This window comes from Gavialis gangeticus, unplaced genomic scaffold (genome assembly GCF_001723915.1).
Source record: "Gavialis gangeticus isolate Ggan-Ray unplaced genomic scaffold, GavGan_comp1, whole genome shotgun sequence".
NCBI classification, from domain to species: domain Eukaryota; kingdom Metazoa; phylum Chordata; order Crocodylia; family Gavialidae; genus Gavialis; species Gavialis gangeticus.
Genome location: NW_017729004.1, coordinates 54,768,455 through 54,784,995, shown reverse-complemented (window position 1 = coordinate 54,784,995; position 16,541 = coordinate 54,768,455). Strand labels below are relative to the sequence as shown.

At 40.8% G+C, this 16,541-nt stretch overlaps 1 protein-coding gene across 6 annotated transcripts in view; it reads left to right on the top strand.

The window, feature by feature from the left end:
• The window catches only part of KRIT1 (KRIT1, ankyrin repeat containing), a 41,049-nt gene that overhangs the window by 12,779 nt on the left and 11,729 nt on the right, over positions 1-16,541 (top strand). For all 6 annotated transcript variants that reach the window (XM_019508410.1, XM_019508409.1, XM_019508406.1 and 3 more), the window contains 7 exons: positions 127-270; positions 2,118-2,274; positions 4,502-4,609; positions 5,157-5,313; positions 12,384-12,535; positions 13,702-13,868; positions 15,210-15,297. In XM_019508410.1, the coding sequence (XP_019363955.1) occupies positions 127-270; positions 2,118-2,274; positions 4,502-4,609; positions 5,157-5,313; positions 12,384-12,535; positions 13,702-13,868; positions 15,210-15,297 (973 nt within the window). The remainder of the gene's footprint in view (positions 1-126; positions 271-2,117; positions 2,275-4,501; positions 4,610-5,156; positions 5,314-12,383; positions 12,536-13,701; positions 13,869-15,209; positions 15,298-16,541) is intronic.

Here is a 16,541-nt window from a genome sequence, read left to right as displayed (position 1 = left end):
GTCCCTTCTGACCCTAGAAACTATGAAACTATGAAAAAATAAACAGAAGTGTGTTGTTTTTACATTTTTTAAATTTGTCTGCTAGAATATTACTGAGTTGGTGTGTATTGTAATTTTTGTCACTAGGGAGCGCCAATGGGTAGATGATTTCCCTCTTCATCGCAGTGCCTGTGAAGGAGACTCTGAATTACTGAGCCGCCTTCTGGATGAAAACTTTTCAGTTAACCAGTTAGACAGTGACCACTGGGCCCCCATTCACTATGCATGCTGGTAAGAATTTTGTCATGCAATACGTTCTTGGTATTTGTGGCTCAAAACCGTATTGTAGGATTTGTGATAGTAATTGCTGAGAAATCCAAACTTCTGATTTTTAATTGTTTATTCCTAAAAAATTAATGTTGACAAATACCAAAACTGTGCACTTAAACTTTGTGCATCAGGATTTAAGCTAATTTGTAACTAAAGGATTTCAGAGGAGACATAACATAGAGGACATGTTATTCCCCATCTGCCTCCAGTTTCTTCTATTTATTTACTCTGAGTCATCTGGTATTAAGTCAGCATACTGGGCTACATGGACCACAGGATGATCCAGCATAGCAGTTTCTATGTTTCTTTGTTCTTTATGGCTGCATTCAGACAAGCATGGCCGTGAGGTATGTGGCATCGCAGACACATCTGCAGCGCCACGTACCTCACGTTAAGTTGTGCTCTGCACTACAAGGAGTATCCAGAGGTCAAAAAAAAACATGGGAAAAAAAGCTGAGTGGTGCATGCAGTGGCAACGTGCGCCATCCAAAGCTGGAGCCTGGCCAGCTGGAGGCACACTCCACTACTGGCCAGGCTCCATGCAGCAGGATTGCCACTGCTGCATCCCTGGGAAGCCCCCAGGATCCCAGGTAAGGCTGCTGAGGCCATCCCAGTGCTGGTTCCCCTACCCCACCTAGTGTAACTTGCCCCATGCCAGAGCACGTGAGGCACAGGCATTTCCCCAGGACAACTAGCGGCGGCACAAGGTGTGCTGCCGCTAGTTGTCTTTGGGGAACCAAATGTTCATGCATATCTGGACACAGCCTATGTGATTAAAGGGACATTAGCTATTAAAACTTAGCTCAAACTTTAAGGTTTATTGAAGCACAGTTAAGACCTTGAGGCTAATAAAAATGTTTCTGTGTTTTTTATACATTCCAGTGAAAACATTTTCATTTGTTTTGTCCTTAATCTAATCATTCCTCTTTATTATTTGGAAGTGAAGAAACTAATTTCACTGTTGTACTTCAGAACTCTTAGGGCACGCCCACAGAGTATTTACAGTCGCAGACTATTTGCTCTGCTGCTTGTGTAGATTTTGCAGCCTACAGGGGTCTGTGCTGCTGTGACTACATTAACAGCAGAGTAGAGTTTTACCAGTGTAAAGTTAACTTGCATATATGTAGTATGCTGTGCTACAGTCAGAGCTCCAGTGACTGCTGGGTACACTTACCCTTAGTATTACAAAAATGCAAAAAGTTGTTTGTTATTTAACTGCTTTTTTCCATTTAAAAATACAAAGAAGGAAGGAAAATTTGAAATAATGAACCTTTGAAATGTTCCATTATTTTTATCATTTCATTTTATTTTTATGTGGCATTTCTAGAGTGCCTCTCATTAACTTGGCAATGACTATGCAGTCACTGATATGGTTAGGTTTATCAAAATTATCATTACAACCACTTTCATTTTTTCATGTGATTAGTATTTTTTAGTCCTTTGGATAATTATCTTTATATATTTTATTAGCCCAGAGATTAATTTTTGTGAAAAGTGAAACAGCTATTTAATATATTTTTAGCATATGAAACATTTACATCTCAATTCCCCTACCTACCAAATGACATAGTCCTTAATAATGAGCAGGTTTATTCAGAAAAGAAAAACAAAAATTTGCAGTCCCATATCCTGATCTAAAATCTCTTCCAAAAACAACTCTGTTTTTTGTGAGAGGCAAAAATGCTTTTGGGTGATATCTTTCATTGGTCCAACTACACTATTTCAGGTACATCTCTGAGAACATTTGAAGTAGACTTTACTTGAAATATGTCTTTGTTTTATCCACTGTGATTTTAATTTATTTGTAGGTATGGAAAAGTTGAAGCCACTCGAATGCTGTTGGAGAAAGGGAAGTGCAATCCAAACCTACTCAATGGACAACTTAGCTCTCCTCTTCATTTTGCTGCCGGAGGAGGGCATGCTGAAATAGTGCAAATCCTTCTCAATCATCCTGAAATTGACAGAGTAAGCCTCCCTTCATAGATTTCATAGACATTTGGGCTGGAAGGGAACCTGGAGGATCATCGAGTCCAGCCCCCTGCCCCAAGGGCAGGAAGTCAGCAGGGATGATAGGATCCCAGCAAGATAAGCATCCAAATGTGTCTTGAAGGTGTTCAAAGTGGGTGCTTGAACCGCCTCCGGTGGCAGTCTGTTCCAAACCTTGGGGGCTCGGACAGTGAAGAAGTTCTTTCTTATGTCCAGACTGAACTGGTCACGGCGGAGTTTGTGACCGTTTGATCTTGTCACCCCATTGGGTGCTCTGGTAAACAGACATTCCCCCAGATCCTGATGAGCACCCCTGAAAAATGTATAGGAGGTCACTAGATCACCCCTGAGCCTGCGCTTTTCCTGGCTGAAGAGCCCCATGGCTCTCAGCCTCTCATCGTAAGGTCTGTTTTCCTGACCTCTGAATATGCATGTGGCTCTTCTTTGCACCCTCTCAAGCTTCTCCACATCCTTTTTGAATTGTGGAGCCCAAAACTGGATGCAGTACTCCAGCTGCAGCCTCACCAAGGCCGAGTGCAAGGGGAGAATGACGTCCCGGGGTTTACTTGAGAAGCATCTATGGATGCAAGCCAGCATTTTGCTTGCTTTACTGGCTGCAGCATCACACTGAAGGCTCATATTCATCTTGTGGTCAATCATGACCCCCGAGTCCCTTTCATCCGTAGTGCTAACCAGCGTAGCACTGCCAAGCTTATAAGGATGCTGCAGGTTTTTCCTCCCAAGGTGGAGAACCTTTCATTTTTCAGTGTTGAACACCATCAGGTTCTCATCCACCCATTTCCTGAGCCTGTCAAAATCCACCTGGATCACTCTCCTGTCCTCAGGTGTGGATGCTTTACCCCAGAGTTTGGTGTGGTTGGCAAACTTGGCCAGTCCGCTTCTGATACCAATGTCCACATCATTGATGAAGATGTTAAATAGTATAGGCCCTAGGACAGAGCCTTGAGAGACCCCACTGGCCACAGCACACAAAGATGATTGGCTCCCATTGACCACCACCCTCTTGGTCCTACTGTGGACCGAGTTCCCCAGCCAGCGGATCGTGGTGAGGTCGAGGCCACAATTAGCCAGTTTAGCCAAGAGGTGATCATGGGATACCACTTCGAAGACTTTTTTAAAGTCAAGATATACAACGTCGATTTCTTCCCCCTTGTCCAGGTGATGGGTCACCTGGTCGTAAAAGGAAATAAGATTGGCCAGGCAAGACCTACCTGCAACAAACCCATGCTGGGTATCTCTCAGGATATTGCCTTCAGCTAGCCTGTTAAGGGTGACCTCTTTGATAATCTTTTCCAGGACCTTCCCCAGGATAGAGGTCAGGCTGATGGGCCTGTAGTTAGGATCCACTTAATTAGCCGGATCTACACATCCGGCTAATTACACGTGTAGTACTTTGTAATTGTAACCAAAGCACACACTCATATATTATGTGTATCCAGTCTTGGAGGTGTAGATATTTATTTTCTTAATAGATAATATTACTTTACTCTTCTAAAAAAAAATAGGTACATTTATGCACCCAAATACTGGTTAATCCAATTCACTATTGCTGTTCTCTTTGATGATTATACTTGATCTCAAAATTTTCCCCTACACGTGCAAACCGATTAATTTTTGCCTCCTGTCAGCAGTATCTTAACTGGGTTTCACTAGATATTTTAGTCTAAGCTTTCACTGTCTCTTTTCATAGTGTTCTTATTTGTTATAAGCTGTATATTACTCATCCTGTAATATATATTTTTGTTTGTATCATATATTTTCTTTACTTGTCTAGTTAATAGTGATTGCATTAGTGCCAGTAGGCTCCAGTAAGGCTAAGTACTATTGATTTAAGTGCTCTGCAAATATATAAAGAATTGGTGCCTGTTACAAAGAGCTTGTATCAAAAAGGACAAGGAATAGACAAGAAGAGGTGAACCAGGATAAGTCCATGTATTCACCAGTCATAGTTATAACAAGGTGGCACCAGGTTTGTTTTTTTTCCTGGAACCATACACAGGTGACAGGATGCTAATACTTATTAACATGAAAAGGAAAGTGTGATTAATGAAAAGTATTTAAATACTCAGTATCTAAGCCCTATGAACAAGGAAGGATTTTAATTAGCATCTCCTGAACTCATTAATGTTTCCTTATCTAGAGTGAGAACTATGAATGACATCAGTCTTTCTGTTCACATTTGTAGCATATTACTGATCAACAAGGAAGGTCTCCACTGAATGTCTGTGAAGAGAACAAACAAAATGAGTGGGAAGAAACAGCCAGACTGCTGAAGGAAGCCATAAATAAGCCTGTATTTTATTTTCTATACAATTTAGTACTCATATGTTCAAGTCTTAGCAAATGTACAAAGAGTGAACACTGAGGAGAGTAATGGGTCCACCTATAGCAACAATACTTGACCTACTCTCTGCACACTTTTTGCTATAAATGTAGACAAATCATGCATTTGTCTTTTAAAATATTTCCAGCTTGTCCCCATGAGACTATAGATACCGTTAAGATTTTAAAATTTAAGCTTTAAATTATTATAGAGGTATAAGACATACCACAAATTTCCATCACTAACGGTGCTTTTTCTTTATGCCCAGTTTCATGTAGCAATATACAATCTGCTTTTGTGCTGTTCTAAAACACATTCACACAGCTGTAAATGATCTGTGAATAATATGTTCTGATACAAGATGAATGTCAACAAACTCTACAATGTTCTTTTTGTAATGCAAGCACTTGTAAATTGGATTTTAAATTGTAAGGTGGTTAGCAATAGAAAAATAGGATTTTAACTTAGTCTTAATTTATTTAAATTATTTTAATATTGTTTTTCTATATTTTGACAGTATGAAAAGGTGCGGATTTATCGAATGGATGGATCATATCGTTCTGTTGAGTTGAAACATGGAAACAATACCACTGTACAGCAGATAATGGAGGGAATGCGTCTGTCTCAAGAAACTCAGCAGTACTTCACTATCTGGATCTGTTCTGAAAATCTTAGTAAGTACTAAGGTAGTATAAACTTGTGGCATTAAAGATTTCTTGTATAAATAGAAAGAATAGAAAAAAGGATACTAATAAGGCTGGTAGACCAGACAGTAGCACCTTGATAGCTTGCTTTTGGCATTCATTTTGGATCTTTGAAAACTCCTGGCACTCTGGTGTAGTGCCCGACTGGAAGAAGGCCAATGTTGTGCTGTTATTCAAGAAAGGGAGGGAAGTGGATCCGGCTAACTATAGGCCCATCAGCCTGACTTCTATTCCGGGGAAGATCTTAGAAAAGTTTATTAAAGAGGCCATCCTTAATGGACTGGCCGAAGCCAACATCCTAAGGGATAGCCAGCACGGGTTTGTTGCTGGTAGGTCTTGCTTGACCAATCTCAGTTCCTTCTACGACCAGGTGACCGATCACCTGGCCAAAGGAGAAGAGATTGATGTCATATATCTTGACTTCAAAAAAGCCTTTCATCTGGTATCCCATGATCATCTCTTGGTGAAACTGGACAATTATGGCCTTGGGTCCACCGTGATCCACTGGCTGGGAAATTGTCTCCGTTGTCGGACCCAGAGAGTAGTAATTGATAGAAGTCACTCATCGTGGTGTCCTGTGACCAGGGGTCCCTCAAGGCTCTGTCCTTGGACCCATATTGTTCAACATCTTCATTAACGATGTGGACATTGGAGTCAAGGGCGGACTGGCCAAGTTCACCGATGATACCAAACTTTGGGGCAAAGCATCCACGCCAGAAGATAGGCAGGTGATTCAGGCTGACCTGGACAGGCTCAGCAAATCGGCAGACGAGAACCTGATGGTGTTTAACACTGAAAAATGCAAGGTTCTCCACTTTGGGGGAAAAAAACCTGCAGCATTCTTATAGGCTCGGCAGTGCTACGCTGGCTAGCACTACGGAAGAAAGAGACTTGGGGGTCATCATTGACTACAAGATGAACATGAGCCTGCAGTGTGATGCTGTGGCTAGTAAAGCGACCAAAACGCTGGCTTGCATCCATAGATGCTTCTCAAGCAAATCCCGAGACGTCATTCTCCCCCTGTACTCAGCCTTGGTCAGGCCGCAGCTGGAGTATTGCATACAGTTCTGGGCTCCACAATTCAAAAAGGACGTGGAGAAGCTTGAGAGAGTCCAGAGAAGAGCCACGCACATGATCAGAGGTCAGGAAAGCAGACCTTACGATGAGAGGCTGAGAGCCATGGGGCTCTTTAGCCTGGAAAAGCGCAGGCTCAGGGGTGATCTGATGACCACCTATAAGTTTATCAGGGGTGACCACCAGTACCTGGGGGAATGTTTGTTCACCAGAGCGCCCCAAGGGATGACGAGGTCGAACGGTCCTAAACTACTACAAGACCGTTTCAGGCTGGACATCAGGAAGAATTTCTTTACTGTCCGAGCCCCCAAGGTCTGGATGCTTATCTTGCTAGGATCCTATGACCACAGCTGACTTCCTGCCCTTTGGTCAGGGGGCTGGACTCGACGATCTTCCGAGGTCCCTTCGAGCCCTAATGTGTTTGAATCTATGAAATCTATGAATTCACACTGTATATTTATTTTCCTGTGCACGAGTTGTTCATAAGATATTTGAAACTTACATGAGTCTATCTTGCTGTAGGTCAGAGGGACAGTTGAGAAAAGTAGTGATTTGTTTTTTGGTCAAGTGAAGCACTGGGGCTGGGCTATATTTGGTTCTTGAGTTTGTTTTTTTTCCCTTTTTTTTGGTGAGGGTAGAATGCAGTGAAATACTTATTTTTTCCATTTACAGCTAAAAAAAAAAATCTTTGAAAATTGTTTTTTTACAATACCTTACACTTATACTGCTCCAGTGGTGTGTACACTGCGGCGAGCAGCTGGAAACCCAGAGGTCAAGAGTTTGAGGTCCTAGCAGAAGTGCTCACAAGGCAGCCACGTCAGATTCCAGTGAACCTGCAAATTCTGCTAAATAACTTGTCACAAAAACATAAGACATGAGGAAGGATCTTACACTTGGGGCCTGTCATATTTGGTTACAGACCATTAAAAATAAAAGTTCTCATTTGAAAAAAAAAATGGATTAATTGTACACCCAGGGATATCTTGGAGGTCCATAGTACCATCTCTTACATCTCTTGTGTGAAAACTGTCTTGGATGCCATTTAGAGTTTTCAGCTGCTGAGATCAATGGAGCTGCTGCACACTTTGTGTTCTTTAGCATGTTTTAATTCATCCTGGTAGCCAGTGAACTAGCATCAGAAGAAAGTTCAGGACCCACAGGATTTCCATTCCTTTTTTACAGGCTTCAGTTTTATTTTTCTCAAGTAATACAGGTTAGCATAACTCCATCTCTTCATAGACACTTGGCTGGGTTAGACAGACATTTGGCTGGGATGATTTAATCAGGGATTATCCTGCCTTGAACAGGGGGTTGGACTAGATGATCTCATGGTCTGTTCCAGCCTACTTTCCTATAATTTTATCTATAATAAATGCATAATATTTTTTTTTATATATTTATAAAAACAGGTTATAATGCAGGTAATACAGGTTAACAAACTTGCCTCATACATTACACAGGGACACATGTGCATGCACACACGTGCGCGCACGTGTGTGTGTTTATATGATATGGTTATGCATTATATATGTGTGTTTATAATGTATAAGAAGCAAGTTTGTTAACCTGTATTATTTGAGCAAAATAAAATAACCTTACAGTAATGCTAATGTATTGCATGTAATGTATAAATGTGTGCTTTTGCTGTTCTGGGATTTCCTGCCAGAGCCTATTGTTACCAGATTTGCCTGTCACTTTGGGTGCGCTCATTTATTAGGAGTACGTTTCTGCGGTCTCTGTAATTCTATCAGTGTGCTACTTGTGTTTCTATATGGAGCTCTATCTCTCCCTTCTGCAACTCCTCACCCGCAATGGAGCTACCTTGCAGGGTTTAGTTTCAATGGGGCTGCGTTCCTCTAACCACTGAATCAATGGAACACACAGACACACACTCTCTCTCTCTCTCTCTCTCTCTCTAACAGAGCGCATCTGAGTCAGGCTGGGTTACTTAGCACTTCCAGCTGACACCCTCACATGGCATGGACTCAGTTCAGCAGGGCAACAATAAAATGCAGTCTGACACAAGCACACAGGTTAACAGAGCACATCTGAGTCAGGCTAGGTTACTTAGCACTTCCAGCTGATATCCTCATACGCCCCAAACTCAGCACAGGAACAGAGTATGTCTGAGCCGGGCTGGGTCAATCAGCATTAACAGGCTGACACCCTCATATGCCCTGGCTCAGCACTTCCCAATTTCTTGTCCCAATTGTGATGAGCAAACACCACAGGATTTTTGGGCTTTAAAGGGATCTTTGGCTTCAGTAAAAGAAGCGTTGCTGCAGAGCAAATGGGGAGGTTGAGGAGAAAGAAGAGTAAATGAGGTTCAGAAAGAGTATGGCAAGCAGCTTGACCATCAAAGTTATTTTATTGCCAGGTATATGAAACTTATAATGACACTAATAGTAATAGCCTTAGAAGGAGAGACAAACAAACAAAGCAGTTACAATATTGCAGTTTCAGTTGGGTATTTGGGGAAGTCTAGCTCAAGTTTGATCAGCAAAAGTCAGGTTTAGAAAGCTGTGTCTCGAGTAAGGGGGAGAGAGGGATTAAACCAAGTCTGAGGTTTAGAAAGTGGTCTTAAAGAAAGAGAGAGAGAGAGAGAGTTGGGGTCTCACCACTCAGCAAAGCTTGAACTGGTCGAGGTTCTTAGGTGTTTGTTGGAGTTTGCAGACAGGCAGAGCCCGCAGCACGATTAGTGGAGGTGTTCCAGGCAGGAAAGTGGAACTGATGCAGGGTTTTGAATCTGAGCACCAGACAGAAACTTGAGCTTGGGTAGGGGTTTTTGTAGGGAAACAACAATGGCTCAAGGGAGAACACTATGTTTGTTTATGGGTAAACAATGGCTCATATGCTGGATAAGAGGAACTGATCACTCTTGGCTATGGGTGGCATTATTTTGAGGGATCTCACAGTGCAAACAGGAAGATTCAGTGTTTTGCGTACCAATAAAGGAGTTGTCACCACAATTGGTCTGATAAATGCTGAGCTGGGTGTGTGCAGACATGGGTTGATTAACATTTGGAGCAGAGATTCCCCATCATGCAGTGCTCCCCTTCTTCTCTGGTCCCAGCTTTTAGTGCGGTCCATGCCTTGGAATCTCTGTTCTCCATTCTGAATGCTAATGGAGGTGCCTGCCTTTCCCTTCTCTGATGCAAATGGGACTAGGGGAGTTGTCTCAATCCTGACACCCTTATCCGAAGGGTTTCTGAGTGTCCCTCACTGCATCTTCATTGCCTTTTGTAAGTCCTTCTTCTGATCAGTTCTGATTCAGGCAGAGGTTGCGGGGAGGGAGTCCTTCATGAGTCAGACAGGCTGGGTACTGCTCCAGGGTTCCCCAGAACACAGAGCTGACAGGTAACACTATCCACTTCCTTCAGATCTCAATTCCCCATTCTTCTGTCTTAGAGGTAAGGTGTGTCACTTTCTTTCCTTTTTCTGTGGCTTTCCTCCAGCGGACTGACTTTCAGCTCCTATAGGCTTCTCCTTGCAAGGACTGTGTTCCTAGGACATCTGTCTGGGGAACTGTGAAAAGCCTCTCTGTTCCCTTCTTAACTCTATTCAACTCCCTGAACTTTGGTTGCCCTCAAGTTAGGTCTACTGGGATACAGAGTAAGAATCTTCTGCTGTGTGGCCCCTGTAATTGATTTATTTCACTATGGGAAGATGGTGAACCCATCCAAAGACTGCAGCTGAAACTTACTCCCCTTCCTGTGTAATACTAACATGAGCAAGTGGTTAAAGTTCTCACTAGTGTCCCATATTGCATACATGTCATATTTACCTTATTTAAATGTGCAACCAAGGTGAAATTGATTACCTTTGTTTATTTGATTACGTCTAAATGGTCTAAATTTATTGTGCAGAATTGTATGCTAAAATTGTTTTTTGTATCCCTTGCCAATGTTCAGATATATTTGGCAGGGGAGGTTTTGACACAAGAAATGTTAAGCGATAGGAAGGAAAATAATGGTAGCAGCTTTTTTATACAGTTTAAGACTCCTCTTAAATTAAAGTATGAGATATAGTCAAGTTTTATAATACTTTTTCTTTAACAACACTCATGCCACCTCTTTCAGACCAGATAGAAAAAAAGATTTATTTTAAAATAATATGATTAACACTATTACTGTGATGAGGTAGCTGAGGAGCTAACTTGTAATTACAAATAAATGAGAAACTAACACCCTGATTTTAACTGCTTCATATTAGGCTTGACATATTGCTTGTATAGTGTTAATACAGAAGTCTTGCATTAAGAATACAGCATAAGTATCAAGACTTCTGTGATGGTGTTATTATTATCGTTTTTGTGGTTACTGTTTTGTTGTTGTTGTTGTTGTTGCTGTTGTATCTTTCCTAGCTGTGTTTATAGCTGAAATTGTTTCATACAGATTTTCTGTGCGTCCAGTTTCTCCCAGCTTCATCACTTTAACTCCATATTGCACCCTACAGCTACCGCCACCAAACATACATATCTAAATGCAGAAGTCCATGCAAAGCAGAGCACTGTTTCCCAACCTTTTGGTTCCGGTGGCATACTTCTGGGCCTTTCCCATCCTGCGACACAACAGCTGAATGCAGAGTGGGAGGGGCGGGGAGGGCGCGGCTGAACACAGTGCTCAAATGCAAATCATTGGCTGGATCCATGTCCTCCATCTCTGTCTGTCCACGGTGGCAGCAGGCAGGGGGTGTGGCTCCAGCCCAAAATTCCACAGGACACCTGGACATGCCTCTCAGCACACCAGTGTGGCACAGCACATCGGTTGGGAAACACTGCAGTAGAGAGAACCTGCTTAAGTGATGAAGATTGATGCTTGCACCTCTTCCCTTTATTTCTGTGCATGTGTTTCACATTATTTTACCCAGAATATTGAAGTGTTTTGCTGTATAGACAGGGATAGATCACTGATTTAATAAATGATTTGGTACAAACAAGTAATTCTATGAAAGATTCAAAATTTCAAACTTTGACCAAGAATCTCAGTGTCCTAGAAGAGCAAAACTGTATGATACTAATTACATAGTACAGTTTAAGCCAAAATGCTTGGAGAAATCACCTTCCATTTTTCATTTTCTGTTTAAGCAACTACAGGTGAAATCAAGCAATATAATAAAAATATTAAAAGAAAATTTTATCTAATTATAATACTTTTATTTTAGTGGGTTTTGAACGTGGAAAGTTCAACAACAACTTGAGAAGAATTAGAATGAATAATTGTAGTGAGGGGAATGGTAAAAGGTGAAGAGCTTAGAGAAGGGTAGGTAAACAATGTAGCCATCATAAGAGGAAGCAGGATGGACAAGTCAAGTTGGCTGAACAAAACTGAAGCTGTGGGCAAGCTGGCACAAGAATCTAGTCAGCCTCCATGTGGGTGGCTGAGCAGAAAAATGTAGTGACTGCAGCATATCAGAATTATACTTCACAGAAAATAGAGACGGGACAGTTTGGTCTGGAAATAAGTCTGGTAAGCATCCAAAACCTAGTAGTGAATGTAGTTCCCTACCTTGTCATTTAACAGATTAGATATTGGAAATGCCATAAACACTTCTAAAAGAAATAGGAAAATCAGTAAAGGAAAATTATTTGAAATATTTTATTTGACGTGGTGTTTGGGTGGCACTTCCTACCACAGGACCTTTGCATGTAATTTTAAGTACTGCCTATGTACTTCATTAACCAATTACAATTTTTAAGTTTATTTTTTAAAAGAATTTCATTTCACTTTTGAAAAGCTGAACATAAGCCAAGTTTGAATGCATTTCTTGAATTAATGCTGTGATAAATGTCAGTAAATCCAGGTTTATGACCTTTTATTTATGGCAAGTCAAAACACCCACATTTTTGGTTGACACACGTAAGTCCTCAAATTCAGGCATCTTGATACAGCATTCATCTGTTCATGTGTCCTTGAATCTGTTGTTTTTTATTTGTGAAAAAAAATAAAAAGCTGTTGTTTTTCCAGATCTCCAGCTGAAGCCATATCACAAACCTTTGCAACATGTTCGTGACTGGCCTGAAATACTCACTGAATTGACCAACTTGGATCCTCAAAGGGAAACCCCACAGCTTTTCTTGAGAAGAGATGTGAGACTTCCTTTGGAAATTGAAAAAAAGGTCTGCATTAGATGTCCTAGTATCAAATACAGGATCAGAAACAGAATCCTCTTATCAACAGGCAATATATTAATTATTAATCACTAGTCGGCCTTTTGGTTCAGATCAAGCACGTTTCACAACTTGTTACCCTGTATTACAATAGAAATAAATTTGGAACTATTTTCCCATCTGAAACCAAAGGCATAGAAAGAAATGGCAACTGCCAGGTTCAGAACTTATGAATTGGACTGTATTAAACATGAAAGAAAAATATTTTTAAGCATAATGGGAAAAGTCAGTTTACATGCTTTGTTTTTCTGCTTGCGTGCAGAAGGTCAGTCCAATTCCTTCTGAAGTCAAAGGATAAACTTCCATCGACTGTGATAGGAGTTGGATCCAGGACAACAGTAGAATAACCCTTTTAACTATTTAACATTTTAAGATTGACTTTACTTTGTTTTCTTAATTACAGAAAACACTTGCATTCCAAATAAATAAATTAGCAATAAGGAAATTCCTATAAACAGTAGTTCCTCATAAATGCTGTTTTTCCACTAGAGGGAAAACTTGTTAAAGTGCACTCCCTAGCAATTGGAAAGATTAAATATAATTAAAATATAGGCAGCAATCAACCAATATTTCAGTCCTCCTGAATTAGAACCTGTGCTAATCAATGTAGTTTTTCTCCCTTCCTCTTCATTTTGTAATGGCCACATTTTGTCACTGTTACTCATGTTAATACATTTATCTTGCATTGATAAATGTAGTCAAAATGACTAACAGTCTACTGAAAACGACTAACAGTAGTACAGTTTGTTCCTAAAGAGGTACTAGAGAGTGGAAAAAAAAGATTGCTTGATTATGTAAAACTTGCTGGAATTTATAGGTTTGATGTTGGTATTCGGCAATAAATTTGGTTTTGAATAGTGTGCCATTCAGTTGTAAATTAAAGTGTTGGATCAGTATGGATTTATAATTTACAGATATTGGAAATATTTGTAATCAGTATAGGTGAACCATGGTTTTTGTTCTGTTGTAAGAGAAAATACTACTAAGGCACATATTTCATTTTAATACGGGTTACATCTTTTTCTTCCATTGTCGAAGCAGCAAATATGTACCTAGTTTGTAAACAGAAAGTGAATGTAATAAAAACATTTAAAACTTTTATTTTTTTAAAATAGATTGAGGATCCACTGGCTATCCTTATCCTGTTTGATGAAGCCAGATATAATTTGCTGAAAGGCTTCTATACATCACCGGATGCCAAGCTGATCACCCTGGCAAGTCTGCTGCTACAAATAGTCTATGGAAATTATGAGAGTAAGAAACACAAACAGGGTTTTCTGAAGTAAGTGACTGCTATGATTTTGTTTTTAAGGTGACATGTTTTTCAGACAAGCTCTAAACTGTTTCATTTATTCCCAAGTAAATTTTACCTGTGAGATACTGGCTAGTTAATTAAAACCCATGCCTGACATCCAGTATCTGGAGTATGTTTTAGAACTATGCATCACTGTCTAATCATTTAACTCCCATAACAATAATAGTTGTGCATCAAATACTTTGTGTCTAGGACTGAAAGTATATCATTTTCATCTAGTTCAGTGAGAATGTTACAACTCAAAAGAAAAAATATGTTAGGCAATTTCATGCATTGATTCTAGGGGTATATTTAACTGTTGTTATTCTTTCCCATTTATTTTCTTTTGATCTTGAGCTGTGGTTTTAGTGGATTGGTGAAGTAGCCTTTCAACTTTTGAGCTCATCATACAAGAAACCATGAGCTCCTGACAACTCAGAACAAAACCCTGTCAGCTAGGGCAGCTTTAGATGAACATAGTTGTGAAACCTGGAACTTGTCCCTGCAATTCCATACTCCTGTGAATAGTACCTCTAAAATTTGTTTCCATTAAATTTTGTGTTGTCTTACTGTTTTTGTAAGACAGGAATAATTTTTGTTATTTATGCTTTAAGTTTTTCTGGGCTTGATCTGGAACAATTTAATGTATTTATCAAAAGATCTGTCCTTGCAAATGTGCGTCTGTGTTGAAGGAAATTTAAGAGCATTCTTTTATAAAACAAATAATTCATATATTGTTGCATCAGCCATCTTGCTTTCATGTCACCTGTAATATTTTGAAGTTAATAGACCAAATATTGAGCTCTGACTCGTGGCCAGACTGCATCCTGCATCCCTGCGTTTCTGGGATGCCCGTTATAATTTCCAATAGCTGTCCAGGACCAGTCTCTGAAATCCAGAACTGTCCTGGCTAAAACAGGACATATGGTCACCCTAACCCTAAGTGACATTTTTGTTTGCATGAATTTGGTCAGGGGTGAAATGGCCCCAATATAATTAAAATCTCTGATGGAGACTTTGTACTGGCCTGGACTCAGACGAAGTGTCTATATATCCCATCCATAACATCTCCTGGCCCTGCACCATCCACAATGCAGGTGATTAAGAATGGATAAAAAGAAAATCAACTGTGCTGGTTCAGCACTACCTGAAAATTCTTCTCTTGTGGAAAATGTCAGCTGTCCTTTTAAGAAAACTTTTCAGCTGCTGAGGCAACACAGCTAACATTTACCTCAATATTTGTAATGTACTGGGGTATTGGATACTGTGCTTTGTCCCATATTTGTGTCAGTAAGGAACAATAGGTAATATTTGGGCTCTTTTTTCCAGTGAAGAAAACCTTAAGTCCATAGTGCCTCTCACCAAACTAAAAAGTAAGGCTCCTCACTGGACAAACAGGATACTCCATGAATACAAGGTAAGAACATTAACATTAATCCACCAATTTCTGGGAATCCTGTTTAAAAATCCTTCATTATTTGTCAGGCACATTCTGCTACTATTGTGCAGAGTAGCAATATTAACGTACAAAACTGGAAAGAGTTGTGCCACCTCCCTCGCTGATTTATTTACATGCCAAAACTCTGTTATGCAAACAGTTCTTGTCTGGTGAGAAGGCTCCTGACCCCTTATCCCACTGACAGTCTTTTTATTACTGAATACAGTGGTTCATACAAACATAATAAAAACTGAATATAGCTTAGTATTAGCTGCATGTCAACATTAACTTGAGGTGCCTATGGAGTTGATGAGAGTTTTGAGGTCACAGTCTTGAACTTCATAGAATCATAGAAGTAGGGTCAGAAGGGACCTTGTAGATCTTCAAGTCCAACCCCCAGCCTGGGCAGGAGAAAAACTGGGCTAAAATGACTCCAGCCAGGTAGGCATCAAGCCTCTTCTTGAAGATTCCCAGGGTAGGAGCCAGCACCACTTCCCTTGGAAGTTGATTCCAGCTCCTAGCCGCCCTAACTGTGAAGTAGTTCTTGCGGATGTCTAATCTAAACCTACTCTCCAATAATTTGTGTCCATTATTCCTTGTTATGCCAGGGGGCGCTAGGCGAAACAGTGTCTACCCCAAACCCTTCTGGTCCGCCCTAGTGAGTTTATAGACAGTCACCAGGTCCCCCCTCAGTCTTCTTTTGTGAAGGCTGAACAGGTTTAGGTCCTGCAGTCTTTCATTGTAGGGTCTGCCCTGTTGTCCCCGGATCATGTGGGTGGCCCTCCTCTGGACCCTTTCAATGCTGTCCACATCCCTCCTGAAATGGGGCGCACAGAACTGGATGCAGTACTCCAGCTGTGGTCTGACCAGAGTCGCATAGAGGGGGAGGATCACCTCCCTGGCTCTACTTGAGATGCACCTGTGGATGCACGACAAGGTCCGGTTAGCCCTGCCAACCGTGACCTCGCATTGTCGGCCCATGTTCATCTTGGAGTCACTCATGACTCCAAGATCCCTTTCTGCCTCTGTGCTCTCAAGAAGGGAGTTTCCCATTCTGTAAGTGTGCTGCTGGTTTCTACTGCCTAAGTGCAGCACCCTGCACTTGTCAGTATTGAAACGCATCCTGTTTATGTTAGCCCACTCCTGTAACCTATCCAGATCTTGCTGCAATCTTTCCTTCCCTACTAGCGTGCTCACCTCACCCCAAATTTTGGTATCATCAG